The sequence below is a fragment of the Melospiza georgiana genome, chromosome 6 (assembly GCF_028018845.1).
Source record: "Melospiza georgiana isolate bMelGeo1 chromosome 6, bMelGeo1.pri, whole genome shotgun sequence".
Classification (NCBI taxonomy): domain Eukaryota; kingdom Metazoa; phylum Chordata; class Aves; order Passeriformes; family Passerellidae; genus Melospiza; species Melospiza georgiana.
Genome location: NC_080435.1, coordinates 53,169,929 through 53,182,621, shown reverse-complemented (window position 1 = coordinate 53,182,621; position 12,693 = coordinate 53,169,929). Strand labels below are relative to the sequence as shown.

Below are 12,693 nucleotides of genomic sequence, written 5' to 3'. Positions count from 1 at the left end.
CAGTTTTATCAATCAAAATTTGGTACAATTGTTTTTTTAGGTATCAGACTCAAACTGAAATCACCTCTTCTGCAACTTTGATTCGTGAGACTTTAATATTTTACAGATGATGAAAACAGAGCTATCTCCTAGACAGCCATTTACAACTTAAAAACATTAGGAAAGCTTTAATAATGCTTGCCTCCCTATCAGAGTCCTGTATCACAGGCAGACAAGTTGAGACACCACCCTGATGTTCTTTTACACAGAACAGAGTCAGAATTTGGCAGAGCTCTGAAGTCTCTGCTTGAAGAAAAACAAGAACCATGCTCTCTGCATGAAATGTGCTCAGAAAAATGACCTGTCATGTTCCTTTCTTTTCCACCCCCCCACTTTTATTGAGTAGGGTTTTTTTGCGTTGTTTTTGGGTTTTTCAAATAGATATGACTAATGGTACTTCTGATGTTGAAACCATGCTAAAGCAGAAACTGACATCATCAGGAGATCAAAACCAGGACTGATCAAAATGTGTGGTAAGATCTTAAACAACAAATACCAGAATCTGTTTAATCCTATCACATGCAGATATTCTACATTAAAAAACCAATTCTATACTTCTCAGCACTAAAAGTCACTACACATTCCTCAGCTGTCAATGTAGCTCATTTCTTCCTACCTTCATAAAAACATTTATAAGAATATTGTATCCACATGTTTGAGATCACAAGTCCAACTCCAAGAGGCAAATAGTAACTTTTAAAAGAAATTGAGAACTGTATTTGAAAATAAAAGCTGATGTCCAATCTTTGTTGTATCTAACAATGTTCACCTTTATCTGAAAGAACCTCCCAAACAAAACCAACAAAAAACTTCAATCCCAAATGCACAAACTGAATCATGACACTGCATCCCAAGAGGCCTTTATATGGCTGTGAAAGGATTTTACCCAGCTTTAAAAAAGTATATATGAAATTGCTACCAAAAAAGCATATTTTTGAATCATGCCCAAATTTACATATGCATGACTAACATATGTTCATTGGGAAAGTTTGCAACGGTTCGGAATATTAAGTAGTACTGACTTATTTTTTCAAATTTGTTATTCTAGAACTGACAGGGAACATTGCTTTTAATGAGTATTACTGGAAGGTTAAAGTCAGATTTGTGACACAACTGTATTTGACAGTGCATGAAACATTTTATCCTATTTAGGGTGTTTTAACATTATATTTTTAAATTCTCATTGTGACATTTTCTTACATATTGCCATGATTCAGACTGTATCCTTAAAAATCTCAACACTTTGTACAGTCATTTCTCTATTTTACAGTTTACTACATTTACTGTTTACTAAAATTAGCACATTCATGGAAAATAACTTACAAATACATTCACCTGTTTGCACAGTTAGAAATCTCACTTACTATGAAAAAATTACCAGAAATGTAAAAATGAATTCATAAAGCTGAAATGAGCATGCAAAAAACACAAACTCTCTTCACTGTGTCAGTGCTCAAGTGTGCACAACCTTGGATATGCTACTTTTAAAATATATTTACATAATAATATTGAACACTTACACTGTTTATTTCCCAGAGAACACATTTTTAAAGTTTTAAACAATTTTAACTATTTATGTAATTCTAATATTTTATATTTAATATACTGATTTTAACATATCCTAAATTACTAATTGCTTTCTTAGGGAACTAAAAATTAAGAAACTGGTATGTTTCTGAAGGCTGAAGCACCCTTTGCCATTTATATTTGATATAAACAAAGCATTAGTCTGCAAGCTTTCAAATCACAATAAAATAAAACAAAACACATCTTTAGGTCCAGTGTAATTTTTTCTCAATTAACAATTTAAAACAATAATCAATTTTCTGTAACTTAAGTACCTGTACTACCAATGTTAGCAAACAAATAGAACTGGATAAGCAGAAATCAACAAAGCACAAATTTAATGGCACAGATTTTTTTTTTTTTTGGTGAAAATAGGTAAGATCTTTTCAAGATGTGTGGCACTGTTCTGAAAGCACTTCTCCAGAGATACTTTAGGTTGTCTGTGGGCAGATGAGCTACCTGTTCTACCCAACCAAATCAGGTTGCACTGCACTGTGCTGCAGGGAGCATAACTAGTTTGCAGCTTTGCTCATATGTGGATCTTGATGTTCCACAAACCAATTACATCAGAGACTTTTCTACATTCAGCTCTCTTCTTAAAATCCCTTAATTCATAATCTATTTCCCTTTCTTTGTGCATTATCTGAGCTATCCTGGTCCTCCATTTCCTGGATAATCTGAGGGTGCATAACATAAGTCTTAAGTTGCTCCAATGAACACAAATCATATCACACTAATACCAGTCACCAGGGCAAATATGCTGGAATTTCCAGAAGCTTATCATCAGCACTTTGGTATAACACCCAAGAGAAAGTTTGCAGCATGCCTGAAGATCAAAAAGCTATTTCTTAAATAAGAAATCTTGATGAAAAGCCACCTTGGCAGCTCCTCCTTTCCCTCCCACTATTTCAAGTGATTTGCTGACCTCATCTCCAGATCTGTGGCACAGAAAAAGGTGGTTACTTCACCAATACCACAGGTCATTTAGATCTTACCAGTTACAAGCTTCCACATATCTCATATGGACTTTAAAGTATGCAAAGACAACCCCATTCTATATTTTGTGCTTAAGATACAGTCTCATGTAAAGTACCTCGCACCACACAGTAGTCCCTGCAACATTTGTAAGAAAATACACACCTCTTGCTCTACTACAGACAAAAGAAAGGTTCCCCAGGCACTGTAGCCATAGAAATGCAGCCACCTGTTATGAGTAACAGGAGTTTGAAAGCTGGTTAAGTGCAGCTAACCTGAAGGAACACTATGTTCTTCCCAGCACTTCACAGAAGTCAAACCTGTCTTAATCATTTCAGTCCTTTAAATTATAGCCTGCCAGTCCAATTTAACTCCTGACCAGACAGAAACATTAAACAACACACAAAGATATCCAAAATGAAAGTTTCCCAGATTCACTTGACCCACTAAATGCACATTAAGTCAAGTATCTCTGTATCTTTTAGAGGAACAGCGTGACTGGCCAACAGTATCCTCAGCAACGCCAGCAGGCTGGAATTACATCAGGAGTAAGCACATGCAGGGAGCACAGCCATTATGCAGACATCTGGTGTGAGCCAGGAGATTGGTACAGCTTGGTAACAGAGCTATTACTGCCTTGTCTAGTGAAAGGTGGCAATTACTACCCCTCAGTGGATCAACAGCTGCACCAGTGCTCCATAACAAAGTCTGGCCCTTGACAACCTGGGGACGTACACACAGCACCAGGGAGAAGCTCAAGATCTTTTCATTCCTTTCACCTGAGCATGGGGGAGTGAGTGATTGCAGACTCAAGGCAATTACAATGCACAATACTCCTACCATTTCTTCACAAATAGGTACACTGTGTCAAAAAGTGCTGGAATGCTCTGAGAAAATACCTCAGACAGTTTATAAGAATTTTCTTTTTTTCTTACTCCTCCCTCCTCCAACTACAAGCAACATTCTTCTGCATTTCACTGGCTTAGTGGTTTAAACTGCAACAGAGCCAAGGCAGAAACAGATCTTAAACTTCACCTTCACTACTGTAGGATGAGTTAGTTTTCCCCTGTCCCATCTGCACTCATTTTCCCCATTTCCACCTCTGTCCATACTGCTTCTAATTGCATGCTCAGTTCTGGTATCCCTGAGCTGCAGTCCCAGGCACTACTAGAACCACTCTATTTAAAATATGACCAAGGAACAAATTATATTCTTTTTGTCTGAGTCTTTGAACAAGAGGTTCTGTATGCATAACTTCTTATAAAAATCACTACTTTAATTTAGTATCTTTTGCTTATGTCACTCATGCCCTGGTTGTCACAGCTTGTGCATGAACCTTCTATGTCAGTTTAAAAGACAGAACTTATTATTCATAATCTGTGCTGCTAAATAGTCTTATTAAAATTTTAATTCATATATTGAAATGAAGTTTCAATGAAGCAGTAGTTTAGTCTTGAAATATATTAAAGAGCATCTCATCTATAGGCTGCTAAATTAATATGATGGACAGTATTTTAGATTCTTTTTGTAAATACAGTATCTGTGTAAAGAGAAAAATCTTGCAATCTCATTTGATCTGAATGAAATGCAGTGTAATTCAGACAGGCTGGGAAGCAGAGTTCATTTTCAAGAAACACTAATTTATTGTATTAAGAAAATGATGAATGGAGGAAAGAATATAATAATTTTTCCCATAATTTCACATTGCCTACACCAGTACTACTCAACATTTCAGTGATCTATTAGGCTTTCACTGGCAATCTTGAACTCTTGAACACTGTAAAGCAGTATACACTGCCTTTTTTTTGTTTCAAAACTGCCTTTTTTTGTTTCCTCTAAATAAGCCTTCAGAGCAAATAAAAATGATAAAACCTGGGTTAGTAAGAGAAGACCCATCAATGATCATCATCTTTTTGTCACAGTTGGAAGTAAATATAAATCTAAGAGATAAAACAAGCCTTAAAATCAACAAAGGAAAAATTCATATGCACTAAAAAGGCACCACTCTGCCTGACCCATGCTCATGAAAAACAGACCCATACATAGTGATAGACCAGGCTTCTAACAGTATCAAGAGAAATTGTAGCACAAACGAAGCAAGGTTTGAGTACACTGCTCTGAGGACAGATGCCTAATATTTTGCAAAAAGATCCCAAATAGTCTCCTTTTATGTGAGATGAGTGAATATGCTGTCACACAGACACTGCCTATCCTGATTGCCAAGAAGGCAACATACTGGAAGTCTTCAAGTGGAGATCAAACAAAAGAAAAAACCACCCAGTGCAAGTATGTGCAGTTTGCAGATGTGCATACTTGATGTATTATGTATGCTGTCCAGATATTAGAAGTATGACAGCTGAGGTGCTTCTCAATCTCATGCCCAAACTTCCCCACAAGAGTAATTCCACTTTGGAAAGACATACCTTTTAAAGCTGGCAGTTTTTGAAGCTCCCTGTTATTGCTAACATTAAACCTTGAAGAACTCTGACGCTTTTCCTTCTTCACTACAGTCTGTGGTGCTGGTACTTTGATTTTAGATAGTTGTGCTGGGGGAGGAGCACTATTTGATTTTTTGTTTGACACCTGTTTAAAAAGAAATTAAAGTAGTTAATTACAGCTGGACTTAGAAATAAAAATCTTCACAGCAATGAATGAAGAATGAATATGCTTTTAATGAAACTATTGTATCCTTCATCCTCTGAATGTATTGCCACCTATTCTGCTCATCTTTTCAGCATTTATTTCTGTACCACAGCCCTCATACAGATGGGAATAGATCACCTTGATATATGCAGTAGCCCATTTATTTGAAATTACCAGACAAGTGAAAAGATATTTTCAAATAATGTAGTTCCTCAGCTACTCTCACCTCTCCCCACGTGAGAAGTCCAGGTCTCCTAGGTATTTAAGTTCATCTTCACAGGGACCAGAGAAACTTGTCTGTTTACAGCAGGTGAACCTTTCTCTGCCTATCCATCCTGTGCCTTGCTGACAGAGTCCTAAGCTTGGCCAGGGCGGTCAGGCTTTGATACAAAGTTAAAGGAGTGAGTCTTACTATTGTAGTAGCTCTAACAGCTTCAAAAACATGGTTTACTGCCTACTCAAAGCAAGCTGCTCTTACTGTAATAATTCTTATTAGATTGTCATTGTACCTCTGTATGAAGTTTATAACATAAATCCAGAAAAATGGTTCCCACTACAGGTTTTCAGTTTGTTGTTATTCCACTGACTACACTTGCTCTCTCTCAAGCTGAATAAAATGCATCATTAACAAAAGCCTGTCAGAACTTGTGGTGCTGCCTTTCTCATTCCTTTTTTTTTTTTTTTTTTTTTTTTTAAGGAGGAAAAGCAGGTTTAAAGGAGGCAATAGTTAACTTTCAAAATATGAATAATTTCATGACATTCATTACTAGAATGATAAAACATCCAGGAGTGATCTAAGCTAAAAATAGAGGAACAGCTGACAAGGACCTCTTGCTGCAATATTGTAATTCATTTTGCAGGCCCTTAATTTGCTCTAGAAGTTTCTCAAATTTGCAAACTAGAAGCACATACATCTTAAAATATACCTTGGCACTTCTTCCTTACAGGAAAACCACATTCTTCTCAGAAAGTGCCCACAAGATAAGCAATAGGGAAAAAAATCAGATGGGAATGGGGTTCATGATGGAAATCAAGTTGTAACACTGGTACTTTGGCAGTTTGACTTGATTTAATTAGAATTTTCTTAAGTGTTATAGGTATGAAAGCAGTTTCAGTCCTGCATGGAATAACATCTGTGGCATTTTCATAGAGATAGTGCTAAACCAAGGGAAACCAATTTTCTTCTAATGTTCTAAAAAGTATTTCCAGAAAAGCTTATTCATCAACAATTTGCATAGTTTTGTAGTGTATACATTCAGCATGCATGGAAATGTTACCATACATAAATGTCTACCTTTTGTGTCTCCAAGACTCAAAAGGTAACTCAAAGTAATTTAATTCCAATTTTGTTCTAGTAGTATGACTGGGAAAGAATATATACTTCAAGAATAGATTAACAATTGTATTATATTATACACACAGCACTTGATATATCAAGGATGACTGAGAGCAAAATTTAGGTTTCATTCCATATAAGATGACCATTTTTCAAATTTAATATTATAAAAGCAAAACCCCTTATACAGCCTTATAGAACAAATAAAGGGAGACAGTACAGTGAATATTGTAAGTCACAGTTACCAAAAGCACTCTAGAACTTGTTCCAGTAAAAATGGAATACATCAGCAAATTGAAAGAATTTATGTACAAGTAATACCTGTTACATTGCATTTTTCAGACTATTTCACTTTTCAATCTCAGACACTAAATGCTTGAAAAAGCTTATGCTGAAATACAAGTGATCTGCAAGGTAATTTCTATCAATTAATTGAAATTTTAAAAAGCATTACAAACAAAAATATTAATAGACTAAACTACAAGAAAAACAGCACCAAGAATTAGGAAGCAATAACTTACTGAGTATTAAGCAATAAATGCTAATTAAGATGCATCATAAACATTTTTACTGCACAGGATTCTGTACTTTCAATATTGTTTTTGAGCCTAATGGTGTTTTTCTGAACTGGCTACTTTCCACTGCCACCTGTATTTTTTCATTACTTAGAACAGGAAAATCCATTTTCCTGTTTCTTCTATTTCCCAAACAAATTCTCATTTCAAATTAACAGGTGCTGTCATGTGTCCACACACATGCACACACCTCAGGGAAGCAAGAATTCTAAATTGCAGAAAAATTCTAAAATTAGCCAGAAGTGGTTATTTAAGAGGATGGGTAACATTTCTGACTAGAACTGTTGAAAGAAAGCATTTTTTGTTGCTATGGCAACTTCCCATCTAGAAGCGATGACTCCAGAGTAATTCTAGTCCTGAATCACTGGACCATTTATCCATCAGATTTCCTCCTCCTTCCTACACATCAAGCATGATCACCCCTGCTTTTCAGTCATGCTCCAGAAAGCTGCCAGAATCATTTCTAAAGCATGATTTCAGTGCCATGCAGCTGTTCCCAATGACCTCTGCAACTGGCACTATGGTGCTACCAGGGAAGAGCTCCAGGAGCTTGTCCTCCAGAGCTTGCAGCAACATTGGATAGGAGGGCACCCAGAAAGTAAGTTAAGTCAACTTAAGCCACAAAGCTCAGCAATTTCAACCACATCTCTTTAAAAAAGGCAAACAAATTCAGACTAACAATTGTGTATTCATCCGCTAAAGATTTCAAGGTGACACACTTTCTTTGAGAGTTCAGAGATTTTGAGTTCAGCTGGAAGAGCCAAGCTCAGCTTCCTCCTCCCAGGAACAAACCAAACTACCACAGACACCACAGCTCCCAAGAGTAGGTGCTGGACACTGCCACAGCAGTGAACAGTTCAGTGTATTTGGCACCAGAACAGTCAGGCTACAGACACCTTTTTATCAATTCTCTTTCACCAGAAGAAGCAATACCTATTCTTGCCCTTGTTCTGGCAACAACTCCCTTCTACCCAAATGTTTATATGGACAGACACATTCAATTCTAAAAGTTCTGATAAACATCTAAAAATGTGCACAAACTGCTCTGAAAAATGTCACACTGAGAATGTTTCTTCAAATCATGATTAAAACACAACCCTCAGGTTTTCTGATCAATTTATTTCTGAAAAGCTAGAGCTTTACATACATACTTCAATAAACATTAAGACAATCACCTTAAGTGTGATTTCAACTTTTAAATTCTGATTTTAACAACTGAAGATATACAGCTGATGATCCTCAGTGGCCATGACTAAGCTTAAAATTAATTCAATAGAGTGAAAGGTGGGGAGGAGAGAAAGTTTTTCACCAGTCACAACAGTTCCAAGGCAGAGAGCCCTTGCATCCCTTCATCCCTTGAATCCTGCACCAAGCAGGACGTGGTACATTCCTTGTCTTAACATCACTCTTTTGAGCAAAGTTGGATCTTTCACTCTTTTGACATTATACAGGCAGGTAAAGATAAGAACACAACACTAAGTTTGCAACCAGGGAAAGAAAGACATGAGTAGAGCAAGCACATCTACAGTTACAGCCAGTTTTTAAGTTAAACTGATCATCATCAAGCATCCCACAATGTAACTTTTACTTCTGGACAACTATCTGAGACACAAGAGAGAGTATGGTGGGACCTGGGAGGAGGATCCACCCTGCATGCTGTGTACATCAGGAATTCTTTCAGGAGAATCCATCTTCCCTTTCTGACAGTCTCCCAGAAATGCTATTCAAGCTACCTCGACAAACAAGGGCAACCAGAAGAACTCTGTCTGACCTTACCTTTCAAAGCACAGTAACTGAATTAGACCAAAGGACACAAAGCCTTCTGATCCACAAAATCAAAAGCCAAACCAAGCCAAGCCTAGAGTGAAGTCAATTCTATAATGATGCAGCAAGCTTGCATACTGCTTTCTAAGATATAAGAGCAGGGTGAGGATTTGAAAATGACAGCAAAATCATCTTGATGCATCTGTCATTAAAATACTTAAAAAACTGGATGGCTTACTAGTGACAAAATCAGATCTCCTAAGCACAAGGCAGTAGAGATCCTCTGCCTGAAGAAACAGTGCTGGGCAGCAGGCTGTATGGTGTTTCTTTACACAGATCACTCTAAGACTAATATACACATTTCTGCCCTCTAATAAGTATCACCACTGAATTCAAGTTTATATCAGTGTGCACACCATTCCACAATGGCAACAGCAAAGCCTTGAGAAAAAGCCTATGGAATCTGGTAGGTGAACCCTGTACCGATTCACACATGATTAAGGTTCCCTGTGAAATACAAGTACACAGAGAAAAAAGCACAGAACACTTAAAAGAATCATCAGTCTGAATCTAAAATAGAAAATGCTTATTTTAATGCAGAATTAAATCCCTTCTCTCTTCTCCTTTTGGTATAGTAAGTAGCCTCCATGGACTTATTTTTCATTAAGATAAAGAGAGGTCTGATCTACAGCACCCAGAAGAGCTTGTTTCTTGCCAAGGCAGCTTCAGAAAATGCTATGAAAGCATTCTGGATTACATCTACAACATGTTTAAAAAGAAATTGAAATACAGGTTACTGAAACTAAACACAGATCATCACAAAACATGAAAGGGACATCAACAACTTGATTTTCAAAACTGTATGAGGGCCCAGTATGTAACCAAAATAATTTGGCTAACAGGTTGAGGCTTAATACATAATCAATGTAATTAGGCTGAGAAGCTGAATTTAATTTAATCTCTTGAGATGACAACTGAAATCAAAGATCAAGGAGTCAAAATGGGTGGAGAGCAGCTAAAGAGCCTTCCACGTAGTCTTTTCCCTTCTGCAGTAACTTCAAAGTAGTGTGAAAAATCTCAGAACACTCCAGGAATTCTTGAACACTACCACAGAGCTCTCTCATTGGCAGATCTTCATTTACTGGTTTGGAGTGGGATCAAGGACAGATAGTATCTGGTATATGGCCCAGCTGTCATCAGCCTGGTAAATATATCCACACCATACCTACAGGAAGTGGGCTGGTGACATCAGCAGCTGAGACCAAGGCAAGTTGTTCAAGACAACACTAGCAGGAGAGCAGTATGTGTCACCTGATTTCAAGTCTGTGTTGTTACCAACAGCAATTCAACATGACTTCTGAGAAGATAACATCAAATTAACTCTTTTTACTAATGGTATTAAAGATAAGGCCTGACAGAGCTTTCAGACAGTCTGCAGTAATTCTAGCACATGTATGTGCTAGCAGAGTTTATTATGGAACAAGTAGATATGATTTTTAACATCAATATTTTCAATCTACAGAGAATCAGTACAAACTATACAAAGCTTGATATGGAATGCACTGGGTACATAAAAGGGAACACTGATCCATAAACAACACAATTAAAAACAGCAGGGAAACAACATGTTTGCAGGGTACCATTTTGGACAGCCGAGGTTTCTGAAGTTATTTGTTGAAGATTCTTGCTACTATGCCATTATTGTTCACCAGTTTTACCACCACAAGCCAGTCTGGACAGACATCTTAGGAAGGAGTCTCTGGAGAGGCAGCTTACGGTGCTGAAGACTCTGGGTGGTTTCACACAGATGGCAATTTAGATGTCTATTGTTTTTCCTCAACAAAATCATTTGCCAGAATGATACCTGGATTGGCTGCTAGAATGATCTTTGCAGCTGCCTTTTTAGCAAATATGCTTATTATTGTTAAACACTCTCAGTAGTTGAGATTACTGCTGGAGATTACTATCCAGTCTATCTCAGCATTACTTACTATGTTTTTATTACAGCAAGAGCTGCATCCTAAAGCTTTGAGTATCTATGCTGTTTTAATGATAAGCACAACGTGATAGTAATGCCAAACTCTGTATTTTAGCACTCACAGATTTATGCTGTAGTACTTGTTTAACAACTATGATTTTTCATTTCCATACAGCAGTGCTATGCTGGCTGTTCTCAATGTCTGCCTATGGAGTTGCATTAGTGTTCTGCCAGAGACAGCATGGAGCCTGCTCAGTTGTGTCAGTGCCTGGGATGTTTCTCACAAGCACCAAAAAGGCCATCTGGGCCTCTTTGCTGTGGAGCTCACAACAAACTTTACTGTCACAAACCACTTCAGAAGTCTGATCCACAACTTGCTGAAGCTTTCCTGCTTTTCTTGCTGCTGTTTATTTTTCACAACACAAAGCATTGCTTGTATTTCCTGTTAGCTGCTTATACACAGGACTCAAATTTTATCTTCTAAAGAATTGTATCATCACAGCTTTGTGTAACAGACCTGACTTGCAACACACCAAACCAGTCCCATGTTTCAGCTCAGTGTGCTGCATCCTTGACATTAACAGACTATAATTTTACATTCACAATTAAGTATCAGTCGCATAAGGCTTGTTTTCCATTTGCTTCCTGTAAATTTAATTTTGCTTTAACTAATATACTCCAGGAACAAGCTGACATTTGATTCCTTTTAGTCAGAGCTCAGATCTTCAGCCCAAGGTTGCAGAGTAGTGGCAAAGATGAGAGGATGCCCAGGCTCAGGCTTCAAGTGGATTGACACTGCTTAGTTTTTGCTGAAACACCACCATCAGTGAGCACCTGGTACTTCACAAAAAACAGCAAAGCAACACTTGGTTCCTAATGTATCTTCTATCACAAAACTTCAATGCAAGAAATGTCCTCAGGAAAAAAAAAATAAATTGTTACCTGCAACCACCAGTTAGCTGATGAAAGAAGATTTAAACCAGATAATGTCCTAAGTATTATTTCAAAGCATTTATACGAACACAGGGATGAAGAATCTGGATAAAGGATGGCCTGGCTTCAATTACTTTACTTACTGATTTTCATTATAATTTCTCTCTGATGAGCCTGAAGCATCCTTTTACTTTACAAAATCCCAAACCAACAAAAACTACCCTTGTTCTTTTTAGATATATGTATGTACACACACATATGCACACAGATATGTAAGGTTCCCACATTTGAAGGAAATCACATACTAACACATTCACTTTAGGCACCAACTCCTATACACTACGGTAAATTTTAATTATATACAGCTACTGATGAGCTAAGGCAACTTCACATGTGGCTTTACCACCGAGGTCCATATTTTTGTGCTCCCTGATCTATTCATAGAAGCTTCTCACTTCACACAGTCATACTGAAATCTTTTTTTACTTTGCCTCCTGTCCACCAATTTGGTATTTGTGTTAGATGCTCTTTGAGAGAGTTATAGTCCATGACAAGAATCTGGTCTTTTGGAAGGTGTCCCTCACCATGGCAGGTTGGAACTAGATAATCTTGTGGGTCTCTTCCAAACAGACCATTGTGTGAATAATAACTGTAACTGTTTCTACAGAATTGTTACACCAAATCATTTCATCTTTGGCTCTCATATGCTTTTATTTTACATGTTGCTGAAATACTTGTCAGTATTTCAGACTGCTAAATTGAGAAGTGATGAGGAAGTATATAAAAGTCACTATAAATGTGTAGCAAATTATAATATTTGGCAGTCATCTTTTAAGAAGCATATTCAGGAATAGGCCAGGATTTTTTTCCTAGCTTTTGGCTGG

At 37.2% G+C, this 12,693-nt stretch overlaps 1 protein-coding gene across 2 annotated transcripts in view; it reads right to left on the bottom strand.

The window, feature by feature from the left end:
• The window catches only part of PPP2R5C (protein phosphatase 2 regulatory subunit B'gamma), a 71,345-nt gene that overhangs the window by 49,298 nt on the left and 9,354 nt on the right, over nt 1–12,693 (bottom strand). Inside the window, exon 3 of one of the 2 annotated variants that reach the window (XM_058025679.1) lies at nt 5,004–5,163. The exons of the other annotated variant lie outside the window; for it this stretch is intronic. Within the exon in view, the coding sequence (XP_057881662.1) occupies nt 5,004–5,163 (160 nt within the window). The remainder of the gene's footprint in view (nt 1–5,003; nt 5,164–12,693) is intronic. 2 annotated transcript variants of the gene reach the window in all.